Raw genomic sequence first — 12,846 nt, 5'->3', positions numbered from 1 at the left:
ACTTACTTGAAATGAGACTCACGTTTTCTTTGAACTGTTCAGCAACTATATCTTCTGAGTCAGGGGGTGGGAGGGGGGGGGGGGGGTCGGTAAAACTATCCAATTAATAGTTTAGTCCAATTGTCAGGTATAACCTCTGTTGTTGTGGTCTTCAGTCCTGAGACTGGTTTCATGCAGCTCTCCATGCTACTCTATCCTGTGCAAGCTTTTTCATCTCCCAGTACCTACTGCAACCTACATCCTTCTGAATCTGCTTAGTGTATTCATCTCTTGGTCTCCCCCTACGATTTTTACCCTCCGCGCTGCCCTCCAATACTAAATTGGTGATCCCTTGATGCCTCAGAACATGTCCTACCAACCGATCCCTTCTTCTGGTCAAGTTGTGCCACAAACTTCTCTTCTCCCCAATTCTATTCAATACTTCCTCATTAGTTATGTGATCTACCCAGCTAATCTTCAGCATTCTTCTGTAGCACCACATTTCGAAAGCTTCTATTCTCTTCTTGTCCAAACTATTTATCGTCCATGTTTCACTTCCATACATGACTACACTCCATACGAATACTTTCAGAAATGACTTCCTGACACTTAAATCAATACTGGATGTTAACAAATTTCTCTTCTTCAGAAACGCTTTCCTTGCCATTGCCAGCCTACATTTTATATCCTCTCTACTTCGACCATCATCAGTTATTTTGCTCCCCAAATAGCAAAACTCCTTTACTACTTTAAGTGCCTCATTTCCTAATCTAATTCCCTCAGCATCACCCGACTTAATTAGACTACATTCCATTATCCTTGTTTTGCTTTTGTTGATGTTCATCTTATATCCTCCTTTCAAGACACTATCCATTCCATTCAACTGCTCTTCCAAGTCCTTTGCTGTCTCTGACAGAATTACAATGTCATCGGCGAACCTCAAAGTTTTTATTTCTTCTCCATGAATTTTAATACCTACTCCGAATTTTTCTTTTGTTTCCTTTACTGCTTGCTCAATATACAGATTGAACAACATCGGGGAGAGGCTACAACCCTGTCTTACTCCCTTCCCAACCACTGCTTCCCTTTCATGTCCCTCGACTCTTATAACTGCCATCTGGCTTCTGTACAAATTGTAAATAGCCTTTCGCTGCCTGTATTTTACCCCTGCCACCTTTAGAATTTGAAAGAGAGTATTCCAGTCAACATTGTCAAAAGCTTTCTCTAAGTCTACAAATGCTAGAAACGTTGGTTTGCCTTTCCTTAATCTTTCTTCTAAGATAAGTCGTAAGGTCAGTATTGCCTCACGTGTTCCAGTGTTTCTACGGAATCCAAACTGATCTTCCCCGAGGTTGGCTTCTACTAGTTTTTCCATTCGTCTGTAAAGAATTCGTGTTAGTATTTTGCAGCTGTGACTTATTAAGCTGATAGTTCGGTAATTTTCACATCTGTCAACACCTGCTTTCTTTGGGATTGGAATTATTATATTCTTCTTGAAGTCTGAGGGTATTTCGCCTGTTTCATACATATTGCTCACCAGATGGTAGAGTTTTGTCAGGACTGGCTCTCCCACGGCCGTCAGTAGTTCCAATGGAATATTGTCTACTCCGGGGGCCTTGTTTCGACTCAGGTCTTTCAGTGCTCTGTCAAACTCTTCACGCAGTATCATATCTCCCATTTCATCTTCACCTACATCCTCTTCCATTTCCATAATATTGTCCTCAAGTACATCGCCCTTGTATAGACCCTCTATATACTCCTTCCACCTTTCTGCTTTCCCTTCTTTGCTTAGAACTGGGTTTCCATCTGAGCTCTTGATATTCATACAAGTCGTTCTCTTATCTCCAAAGGTCTCTTTAATTTTCCTAGTGAGATAGGCCTCTACATCCTTACATTTGTCCTCTAGCCATCCCTGCTTAGCCATTTTGCACTTCCTGTCGATCTCATTTTTGAGACGTTTGTATTCCTTTTTGCCTGTTTCACTTACTGCATTTTTATATTTTCTCCTTTCATCAATTAAATTCAATATTTCTTCTGTTACCCAAGGATTTCTACTAGCCCTCGTCCTTTTACCTACTTGATCCTCTGCTGCCTTCACTACTTCATCCCTCAAAGCTACCCATTCTTCTTCTACTGTATTTCTTTCCCCCATTCCTGTCAATTGCTCCCTTATGCTCTCCCTGAATCTCTGTACAACCTCTGGTTCTTTTAGTTTATCCAGGTCCCATCTCCTTAAATTCCCACCTTTTTGCAGTTTCTTCAGTTTTAATCTACAGGTCATAACCAATAGATTGTGGTCAGAGTCCACATCTGCCCCTGGAAATGTCTTACAATTTAAAACCTGGTTCCTAAATCTCTGTCTTACCATTATATAATCTATCTGATACCTTTTAGTATCTCCAGGGTTCTTCCATGTATACAACCTTCTGTCATGATTCTTAAACCAAGTGTTAGTTATGATTATGTTGTGCTCTGTGCAAAATTCTACCAGGCGGCTTCCTCTTTCATTTCTGTCCCCCAATCCATATTCACCTACTATGTTTCCTTCTCTCCCTTTTCCTACACTCGAATTCCAGTCACCCATGACTATTAAATTTTCGGCTTACCAGAGAATTCATTTTTTTAATGATAGTCTCCCTTCACAATCTGAATAATTTCTTTTATTTCATCATACATTTCTTCAATTTCTTCGTCATCTGCAGAGCTAGTTGGCATATAAACTTGTACTACTGTAGTAGGTGTGGGCTTCGTATCTATCTTGGCCACAATAATGCGTTCACTATGCTGTTTGTAGTAGATTACCCACATTCCTATTTTCCTATTCATTATTAATCCTACTCCTGCATTACCCCTATTTGATTTTGTGTTTATAACCCTGTAGTCACCTGACCAGAAGTCTTGTTCCTCCTGCCACCGAACTTCACTAATTCCCACTATATCCAATTTAACCTATCCATTTCCCTTTTTAAATTTTCTAACCTACCTGCCCGATTAAGGGATCTGACATTCCACGCTCCTATCCGTAGAACGCCAGTTTTCTTTCTCCTGATAACGACATCTTCTTGATTAGTCCCCACCCGGAGATCCGAATAGGGGACTATTTTACTCTGGAATATTTTACCCAAGAGGACGCCATCATCATGTAATCATACAGTAAAGCTGCATGCCCTCGGGAAAAATTACGGCTGTAGTTTCCCCTTGCTTTCAGCCGTTCGCAGTACCAGCACAGCAAGGCCGTTTTGGTTATTGTTACAAGGCCAGATCAGTCAATCATCCAGACTGTTGCCCTTGCAACTACTGAAAAGGCTGCTGCCCCTCTTCAGGAACCACACGTTTGTCTGGCCTCTCAACAGATACCCCTCCGTTGTGGTTGCACCTACGGTACGGCTATCTGCATCGCTGAGGCACGCAAGCCTCCCCACCAACGGCAAGGTCCATGGTTCATGGGGGGGGGGGGGTATAACCTCTACCCACACTATTTCACACGAACTATCTACTTCAATTTCGCTACAAGGCAAACTACTCTGACAGCAATAAATACTCCACCACCGACTGTATTTAATCTATCCTTTCTGAACACTGTTAGATTGTTTGAAAAAAATTCAGCTGAACTTATTTCCGGCTTTAGCAGCTCTCTGTACCTACAACTATTTGAGCTTCTATCAGGGCTTGGAGCTCGGGTTCTTTCCTAACACAGCTACGCCAATTTAAAACTACAATGCCAATCGTTTCTACAACTACCTTACTGTGTTTTACCTGCCCGCTTTTAGACGGACGTCCCTTCTGTGGTTCCCTGAGGCCCTCTAACCTAAAAAACAACCCAGCCCCTTCCACACAGCCCATGCTACCCGTGTAGCTGCCTCCTGTGTGTAGTATAATAGGGGCTGCATGTATCCTAAACTTCAATAACATGTGTGAGAGTATGTCAGTATGTTTTGTATTAAACATCTTTATAACTGCCAGGTAAGTTGAAAAGGTAGTTCCCTTCATTTACATCTGTAACTCTGCCCAGGACATATTTGCCTTTTTGTGTGCTTTGGTGGGAGCATTTTTTTTCTGGTACCACTGTAACAAACAATGTTTTTCATAGTTTTGTATCATTAAAAAGCATTATGTGGCAAATGAAAAACTTTAGGGATTAACTACTGGCCATAAAGAGCACAATTTGCATGTTCATTTGTTTTCACAGTGTAATGACTGCTCCATTAAATTTCAGGTGTGTGGCTACATAAATTCCACTTCTCCTAATATTTCAGCCATATACCGTTCAGTCATCTTCAGAGTGAGCCAAAAGATTGACGCTAAAGCACTGGCTCCATCCTTTTAAACTCACTGACCATGCCAATGTGCATGTGGCTGCAGATACTCAGGCGCCAGAGACACTGATCAAAGGCAGCGAAGTGCACGTACACACAAATTAGATCTATGGCTACACTGCCAATCTGCACTGGGAAGTAGGTATACCACTGTTTAGCTGCAGTGTGCAATGTCTTTGCAAGATTACAAAGAAAGTGCCAGGTTCCATGGCTAATACCAGCTGAAATTGGTCTCTCTGTTAATAAAATTTGTTGCCAAATGAATATCAGTTACTTATTTCACAACAGAGTTCCAAAATGATGAAGCTGGTGCTAGAATTTCGACGCTTTTGTACAATACAGAGTGATCAGTGTCAGTACAATGCTCTACCATAGCCAAATTATTGGGGTGGAAGAGCTTGCTACACCTAAGGTGTTCCATGTGTCTTCCATGGACATTATGATTTATCTATCCATATCTCCGATGTAGAATGGCCACACCTACAGCAGATCTTGTAAACCTGAGCCTTCTGAAGCATCAAATTATCCATAACAGAGCCTAAGAGTGTTTTTGGTGGACAGTTAAAAATAACTTTTATTTCGTGCTTGCTGAGAATCCGTTCTATTTCTGATAACAGGCTACCCATATCCGACAGGAAAGCCATAGACTTAAATCTTCCTGTACCTTCTTCTGCATTCCTTGGGCCCATCTTTAGTTTCATTTGTAGCGTCTTACTGCTTGTTCAAAATAACTTGACGATTTTATTACTGCTGCCAAAAGTGGGGAAAATTGGCACTAGTTGAAGGGTATTCACCTCATCTCTCGGTGCTGCTAACATTAAAGTACACCTAGACATGAAGTGTCACTGTACACATTATTAAGGATTACAAAGCCAGCACTGCAACAAGCAGTGGACACTGCCTTCCCCTCACCATTTCTCTTCCCTTGGCAGTCTTAATGCAGGGCACGACATGCCTTCTGCCATTCCCAACAGGCACCGCATGAATCGTCAGTTTACTGTGGACGAACAGCATGTATCTACTATGGAGAATACCCATTGACTTCAAATCCGTATACATCGATTTCCAATACACTTCATGTCCCAAAGTGCCATCATCCTTGTGTAGAAGCAAAACATCCAAAAATGAAAGTCATCCCTCCTTTTAAATTTCCATTATAAACTGGATTTGTCCATAGATAGAATTCAGATGACTTAAAAATTCTTGTAATTTATTTTCACCATGGGGTCACACTATAAATGTACCAACAGATCTCCAAAACACTGTGGGCTTCAAGCTAGCAAATTCCAGAGTCTCTTCCTCGGAGTCCTCCATGAACAAACTGGCCACGGAGGGCAACAGGGGACTGCCCATAGTGATACCATCATCTGTTCAAAAAATCCGTTATTTGTTGAGGTCTTAACATGTTTGAACAAAGGGGTCATCATACACACAACTCTGTGGACTTCTTTAGCAAACTAAAATCACTTAAACCAAACAGTTCTGATCTATTTGTGAGCTCTCTTATTGGCAAAAAATTTAATAGAGAGATTTCAGCTTTGTTCAAACATGTTAAAAGACCACAACATACTGTTTATTTAATAACAATTTTTTTGAGCAGACAGACTGTCAACATGGGTAGTCCCCATTTGTTTACAGGGGAGTTCAACAAAATAACAATGGAACCTGCATTTGGAAATATGCTGACAATGCATTTGTAGTGTGGCCTCACGTTGAACATAAATTACAAGAATTTTTAAATCACGTAAATTCCATCCATGGACAAATCCAGTTTACAATGGAAATCTAAAGGGAGGCACACTTTCCATTTTTGGGTGTTTTGGTTCAGTGCAGAGCACACAGCACACATCACTGCTGATAAGACAGCTCCGCAAGACAAGTTTCAACTCAAAGGGAGGTTTTGAAGTCAAAAGGAATTCTGCACAGTAGATAAGTAAGGCACTATGAATAAAATCAAAGATGGGCATAAGGAAAAATAGATTTACAGCTATCTAAAATAGTATGGATCATCAACAAGCACAAGGTAAAAGTGATGTTTTGCCCTCCATCGAAGATAGTAGACATCTTTGGTTCCATTAAAGGCCGTTTGATGCTTTGGAAGGCTGGGGTGGCTGGACACACGACTTGTAGAGTACCTGAAGGACGCATGGAACACTCCAGGTACACCCGACTCAAAGTACAATAAATTGGCCATGGCAGGGCATTGTATTTACATTGCTCACTATGTAGTATGAAAATGTCAAAATTATAATGTCAATTTCATCTTTATAGGACTTGACAGTGATAGGAGCACTTGAAATTGTTAGGCAACAAATTTAATTAATAGAGACAAGGGTTTCAGCTTGGGGACTTCCTTTAATAAACTTACAAAGATATCGCTATGGTGCATCTCACAGTGATGCATAGACTTCCCAGCAAGAACTACCCACATAGTCACAGCTCAAAGCATACATGTACTTCTTTGCCCCCAATCAAAGTCTGTGTGTCAGTGGTCACATGGCAAGATCGAAAAGTTTAAAAGTATGGCGCCAGTGCTGTAGCGTCAGCCTTCTGCTCACTTCAAAGCCAGCTAAACAGTATACCACCAAAATATCAAAAGAAGTGGAATTTATGCGGCTGCGCACCTGAAACTTAGTGATCACGTTAACTTAATGATCACCTTAAGCCATACAGACAGAATATAAAAAAAGCTATTACTATCAATAGTAAGCTTACTATACAGTAATACTAGTTACATTTAAAGATAAAAGACATACCTCACTATAGGTGATAATTAACATATGTTGTACAGAAAGGGGCATTACAAGGGGGGAAAAACTAAACTGCAATCATACTGTTTCTAGATACATATTAGGAGAGAGAAACATTCCTAATATATTTATATTTAACAAAGGAAAATCAGTCATGGTTCAAACAACAACCACTATGCATAAAATTAAGTCGGTATCATGCAACCTCCAGTTAGTTTCTCACACTCAGCTTTGTAACTGCTATGGATCTGCCTGCCTGATCACAATAACATTTTCCTTAGCCATGACATGTAATCATATACACTCCATTGTTGTCATGTCTTTGTTGAAAGACACTGTGCTGCTGTGTTATAGTTGCAGGGATGCACTGTTTTTGCCACCTCCTGGGAGGAACATTAGGCAAAGTGCATAGTAACAGACATTTAAAAAATGTCCTTTCTCCGGAATCAAGAAACAAAATGACAGTTTCACACAAACTTTGGATTTTGCTTTACTTACCAAGCACACGTTCTCCTAGGCCACCCAATTCAAGGTATGCATTATTAAAAGCTTCCTTCATTTCTTCATCCAGGACTTTCTCTTTACCACCAATAAAAATTGTAGAACATCTATCCAGAATACGTTCCGGTGCTCCTTTCATAACCATTAAGTAACGGGGATCATTCGCATCTTCTGTTTCATGGATAGATACCTGATACTTGTTAGTTGAATTAAATGGTATCTCACAAACTTTCTTGTTGCGCTTTCGAATTGACATTACATCTCCCAAAGCAAGTTCCATACACTTCAATAAGGCTGCCTCTGATGCATCACCATTTACTTCTCTGGAAACAAACAAAGTGCTTACTGAATATAGTAGTCACAAAAATGCAGTGCAGGTTATTACACATTTAAAATGTTGTAAGCTGATTATTTTTTACAGACATTATTACAGCCACTGTTCTCTCATTCTGTTGAATGGATTATTTATATGATAAATAAGTAACGTCTAAATAAGAAACTGTAACATTTCAGTGAAGCTTGCTTTCAGTCTCTGCTTGCACCCCCATCCCTTCCCGTTTCCCACAGGAAAGAAAGGTTAACTCTTCATTAAAATTGTTTTTTGATAACAAACCAGGAAAGTTTTTATCACCAATCAACACTGCATGTGAATCGTATTTAAGATGAAACTGTTAAAAGCCCGAGAGTTGAAGAGACATGGTGATTTGACACCCACTGTTGAAAAATGGCACCTCCAATCCTTTCCATGTATTACAGTGTCTCCAATTATACATACCCACATTGCTTATGTGTTTCCTAATGCCATCTACCAATTTCCCATGAGGTAATCCCCTATCATCATCATCATCATCATCATCATCCTCGTCGTCGTCGTCATCTCTCTCTCTCTCTCTCTCTCTCTCTCTCTCTCTCTCTCTCTCTCTCTCTCCTCTACCTATCTACCTATCTACCTTTTAAAATCCCTTGGAACACAGCAAGGAACTCCCTTCATCCATCCACCATCCATTCACTTGGATAAACATCTTGCCCACTCCCTTTCATTTTCACTATGGTCATAAATAAACTTTTCCCTACAGTCTGTTTCCTGATCCATTATGGTTTCCTCTCTCTTAGAAATGCTCAACATGCATCCCTCCAATGCTCACTGACCAACCCTCAGCCTGAAAATTCAATGTCTCACAAGAACTCTTCAACTGATTCAATGACTTTAGTGTTAATATGTACTAATTCCTTTTGGATAAATTATTTTCTGTATATATTATTTTTATATTAATAAAATTGATTTTGATGTCTACTTTCAAATTTGCTCCATAAAGATGCTCCATTTGTTGCCAAAATTTATCAGCCCAAAAAGCAAACAGAACAATGTCACTAGCTAAACTACGAGAGATCAGGTCACATATGTTATACTAACACATTTTGCTTCTTTACTTTCCCTGTTTGTCTTCTTGGTCATTAAGTCTAAGCTTGGTTTTAAGCAATACCCCATTCCTATACTTTGCCAGATTTTCACTTTATTCCAGCACAAATTATGTATCCTATATTGTCAACTGTCTGCTATATATATTTATAATTTTTATGCATCCCATATTGTCAACAATCTTCTAAATATATTTATACCTAGTCCTGCACCTGCAATAATTTCCTTCCACCACCTTTCTAAGATCATTTTCTGCAATTAGTGCAGTCTTAATATGTAACCACCTATTTCTTCTCTTCAATTCATTTGGTTCTTTATGGGATATTTTCTCATGGACTAACTGCAGAACATCTTCATTCCCTATTTTATCAATCCATCTGATCCTCAACAGGCTCCTGTACTATAGAGTACATTTCAAAGGTGTCTAATCATCTCATTTCTGTCCTCCCCACTGTCCATGTCTCTCTCTCTCTCTCTCTCTCTCTCTCTCTCTCTCTCTCTCTCTCTCTCTTTTTTTTTTTTTTTTGGAGGATAGCATCTGTTTCTTTTAGCAGAAAGTCCTTTTGCAGTACATGCTGCAACAGCATTCTCGTTTATTATCATCTACTTTCAAGATACCAACATTCATCTAGCTCTTCACGAATGTCTCTTCCAAGTTTAGCATTTAGACATCCAGAAAGCCTATCTGTTGTGTGCCCCTTGGCCTTATTTTTCATTTACATACAAACTAGAGCGACCAGCTAGCTCATGTTAACTATGCACCATATCAGTTCCTGTCACCTTTCAGTGACCACTGCTATGCCATCTTGCGGATTTACTGTCAAGAAACAAAAAAACTCCCACGTCAATATAATCCCTTACTTCCCTCATTGTCTCTTAAATACACAAATTCAAATTAAGTATCAACCGTGCATCTGAACAATCCCGCCTTACATCCGTCCAAATTTTGGGCTCTTTTACCATTCTACCAATCTGCCCCCATGGCTCATAAGATTATCTTTCTATTCCTTTAGCTGATACCAAATGTATATGAATGGAAAATATTTTATTCCATTCCACATTTTAAAAAGTCTTCTTCGTACCTACAAATGGAATGTATGTTTCCTTGTTTTTACTAAACCCTCCCTCTGTAATGAACCATATTGCTACCGAGCGAGGTGGCGCAGTGGTTAGCACACTGGACTCGCATTTGGGAGGACGACGGTTCAATGCCGCGTCGGGCCATCCTGATTTAGGTTTTCCATGATTTCCCTAAATCGCTCCAGGCAAATGTCAGGATGGTTCCTTTGAAAGGGCATGGCCGACTTCCTTCCCCGTCCTTCCCTAATCCAATGAGACCGATGACCTCGCTGTTTGGTCTCTTCCCCCAAACAATCCAATCCAAACCATATTGCTAAAATTATTTCTTGAGTCCCCCTACTTCAACTATAACCAAACTGGTCTTCTCCAAATATGATTTCATCTTCTATAATTTTGTATTCTTCCCACATACAATCTTAGACTGACTGACAGGCAATTTTCACACCTATCTTTTCTTGCTTTCTTCTTAAGAATAACAATTACATTTACTTCAAAATATGTTTACATAGATTTAATTCACAAACTTGCTCCACCCTTTGGCTTCATGTCCTTAATATGTCTACTGGTATTCCATCAATACTAGGGCACTTCTTTTTTTCTTCCAAGGTCTTAATAAACTTTCTGAATTTCAGAAATAAGTATCAATTCTCTTCTTGCACTGTATCCTCATTTTCAACTGGTATGATTGCTTGTCGACACCACCTAAATTTCTCTGAGAATTGTATCCAACTTCTCACCTTATTTGCAGCCATCATTATACAATTACTTTTTTTATCTTTTGTCACTATGATCCTTATTCCATGCTTCCTAGAATCTGTGTGCAGTATCTATATCACCTTAATGAAATCTTCCCTTCCTTCATTTTTTTTATTCACATAATTTTGTTTCCGACCTACACTTTTGCTGTTCTCGTTCAACATACCAACTTTTTTTTTTCCTTTATTAAATCCAGTATCTCATCCATCTGTTATCCATGACTGCCTCTGTTCTACCTTATTCAATCCCAGTACCTTTTCCGCTAGATTTAATACACGACTTTTAAGACCATTCTGTCAATTTTGCACAGGAGTAACTCCATCAGGTGTTATTATTACTTTTGCCATATGTTCTTTCAAAAAATTCGTTTTCTTTCTTCCTTTCACAATTTATGGATCTCAAACTCTTCCCACTGGGGCTGCTGGGATTAGTTTTGGCGACAGGGATCTTTTTGTCCAATTTCTCTTTCAGTTTGGAATTTCCCATTACACTGATGAAGTCTAATGATGACATGGTGGCACTGATGAATTATTCTTCAGTAGAATTAATTTAAAGACTACCTTGCTTCTTGAGGGCTGTAAGTATAGATTTGGCTGAAACTTGAGCAAAAACTCTCAGTATCATATATTTCACACCATTCTATAATGTGACAGTGTTCTGTGTTTGGCTCCATTATCTTTTTATGCCATAATGTACTATGCATGTTCTTTCATTACTACTCAAATGACTTACAGGGATGCTGTAAGTCAGTTGTCAAAAATGCATTTGGTGCAACAATACTAAACTTACGAAAATACAAATTTTTTGTCAACACAGAAATACATGTTGAGGTTATTGAACCTACACAAGATGCTCAAAGTAGTTTCCATGCTGTTTTAAGCAAACATTGCATCTTCTTGACACTGATTTACAAATTTTATTCCCAATCTTCTGAGACAATAAGTTTTCTGATTCTAATTGGTTTATTCTTTCAAACACTCAATATCACACATTTTGGGGGAATAAACCTCATTTGGGAACCTTCAATAGCACCCAATCTGCCACTCCATTCCTCAAAGTTTTCATTTAGAAAGTCTCTCATCACAATTCCATAAAGTGGGGGTGCCCTATCTTGTTGACATCTCATTTTTTCCTTAACTAGCTGCAGATGTTCAAAATCTGGAATATTTTCTGGTTCTAATGATACTTCTTGAAGCAAGTCTAGGCCATTTACAGAACTGACAGTGCCGTTAAAAAGATATAAGGCCCAATTAGCTCATCACCGAAAATCCCTGCCCATACGTTCATGCCACAAGAGTTTAACTCTGTCTCTACAGCCACATGTGTATTCATAGAATCCCAGTTCACACAGTTGTGCCTGTTCACACTGCACATTCATCTTGAGAGTCACTTTGTCACACACAAACAATGCTTTTGTAAAACTTGAGAGGGGTGCCCTGCTGGATTGTGTACAATTTGCAGAATTCCATTCTTCCATACACCCATCTGGATCACATTCAATTGGGCCTTGAAGTAAAGTAGGTCTACGTGATCTCAATTTCAGCCTTTTCTGAAGTCTTCACAGGCTTGTTCTTGCTATTCCAACTTTCATTGAATGCTTTCTTTGAGATTTAGTCAGTGATTGAACAAAACACTGCACAGCAATATTAAGACCCTCTTCTGTAGTAACGGACACTGACCTACCTGACTGACGAAGTTCCACTACCATCATATGGGGTGAAGTATACTGCTGAAGTGAAGTTGACTGAGAAGCTCAAAAAGCATTTTATGTTAAATAGCTATACACGATGATAAACATTATTTCATTTCAGTTATTATATTTTCTATTCGAAAGTTCTTAACTTGTGGCACTGGCCAAGTGTGCAGTATTCTAAATCTGAATACTGTTGTTTTCAAAAAGACAAACTTTTTAAACTTCTTTAATGAGCTAAAATGTGACTGACATAAAACAACTCTTGTATCTAGATCTAATATATGTTATGCACTAACCCTCCATAACAAAAACTAGAGCAGTAACATCAGTTGATCTATTATATGTACATAT

General features: G+C 39.1%; 1 protein-coding gene across 5 annotated transcripts in view; it reads right to left on the bottom strand.

Moving 5' to 3' along the window:
* The window catches only part of LOC124805582 (sodium/potassium-transporting ATPase subunit alpha), a 653,503-nt gene that overhangs the window by 46,419 nt on the left and 594,238 nt on the right, over nt 1–12,846 (bottom strand). For all 5 annotated transcript variants that reach the window (XM_047266173.1, XM_047266160.1, XM_047266166.1 and 2 more), the window contains one exon: nt 7,544–7,869. In XM_047266173.1, coding sequence (XP_047122129.1) covers nt 7,544–7,869 — 326 coding nt within the window. The remainder of the gene's footprint in view (nt 1–7,543; nt 7,870–12,846) is intronic.

This window comes from Schistocerca piceifrons, chromosome 1, assembly GCF_021461385.2.
Source record: "Schistocerca piceifrons isolate TAMUIC-IGC-003096 chromosome 1, iqSchPice1.1, whole genome shotgun sequence".
In the NCBI taxonomy this organism is placed as follows: domain Eukaryota; kingdom Metazoa; phylum Arthropoda; class Insecta; order Orthoptera; family Acrididae; genus Schistocerca; species Schistocerca piceifrons.
This window is presented reverse-complemented; position numbering and strand designations above follow the sequence as displayed.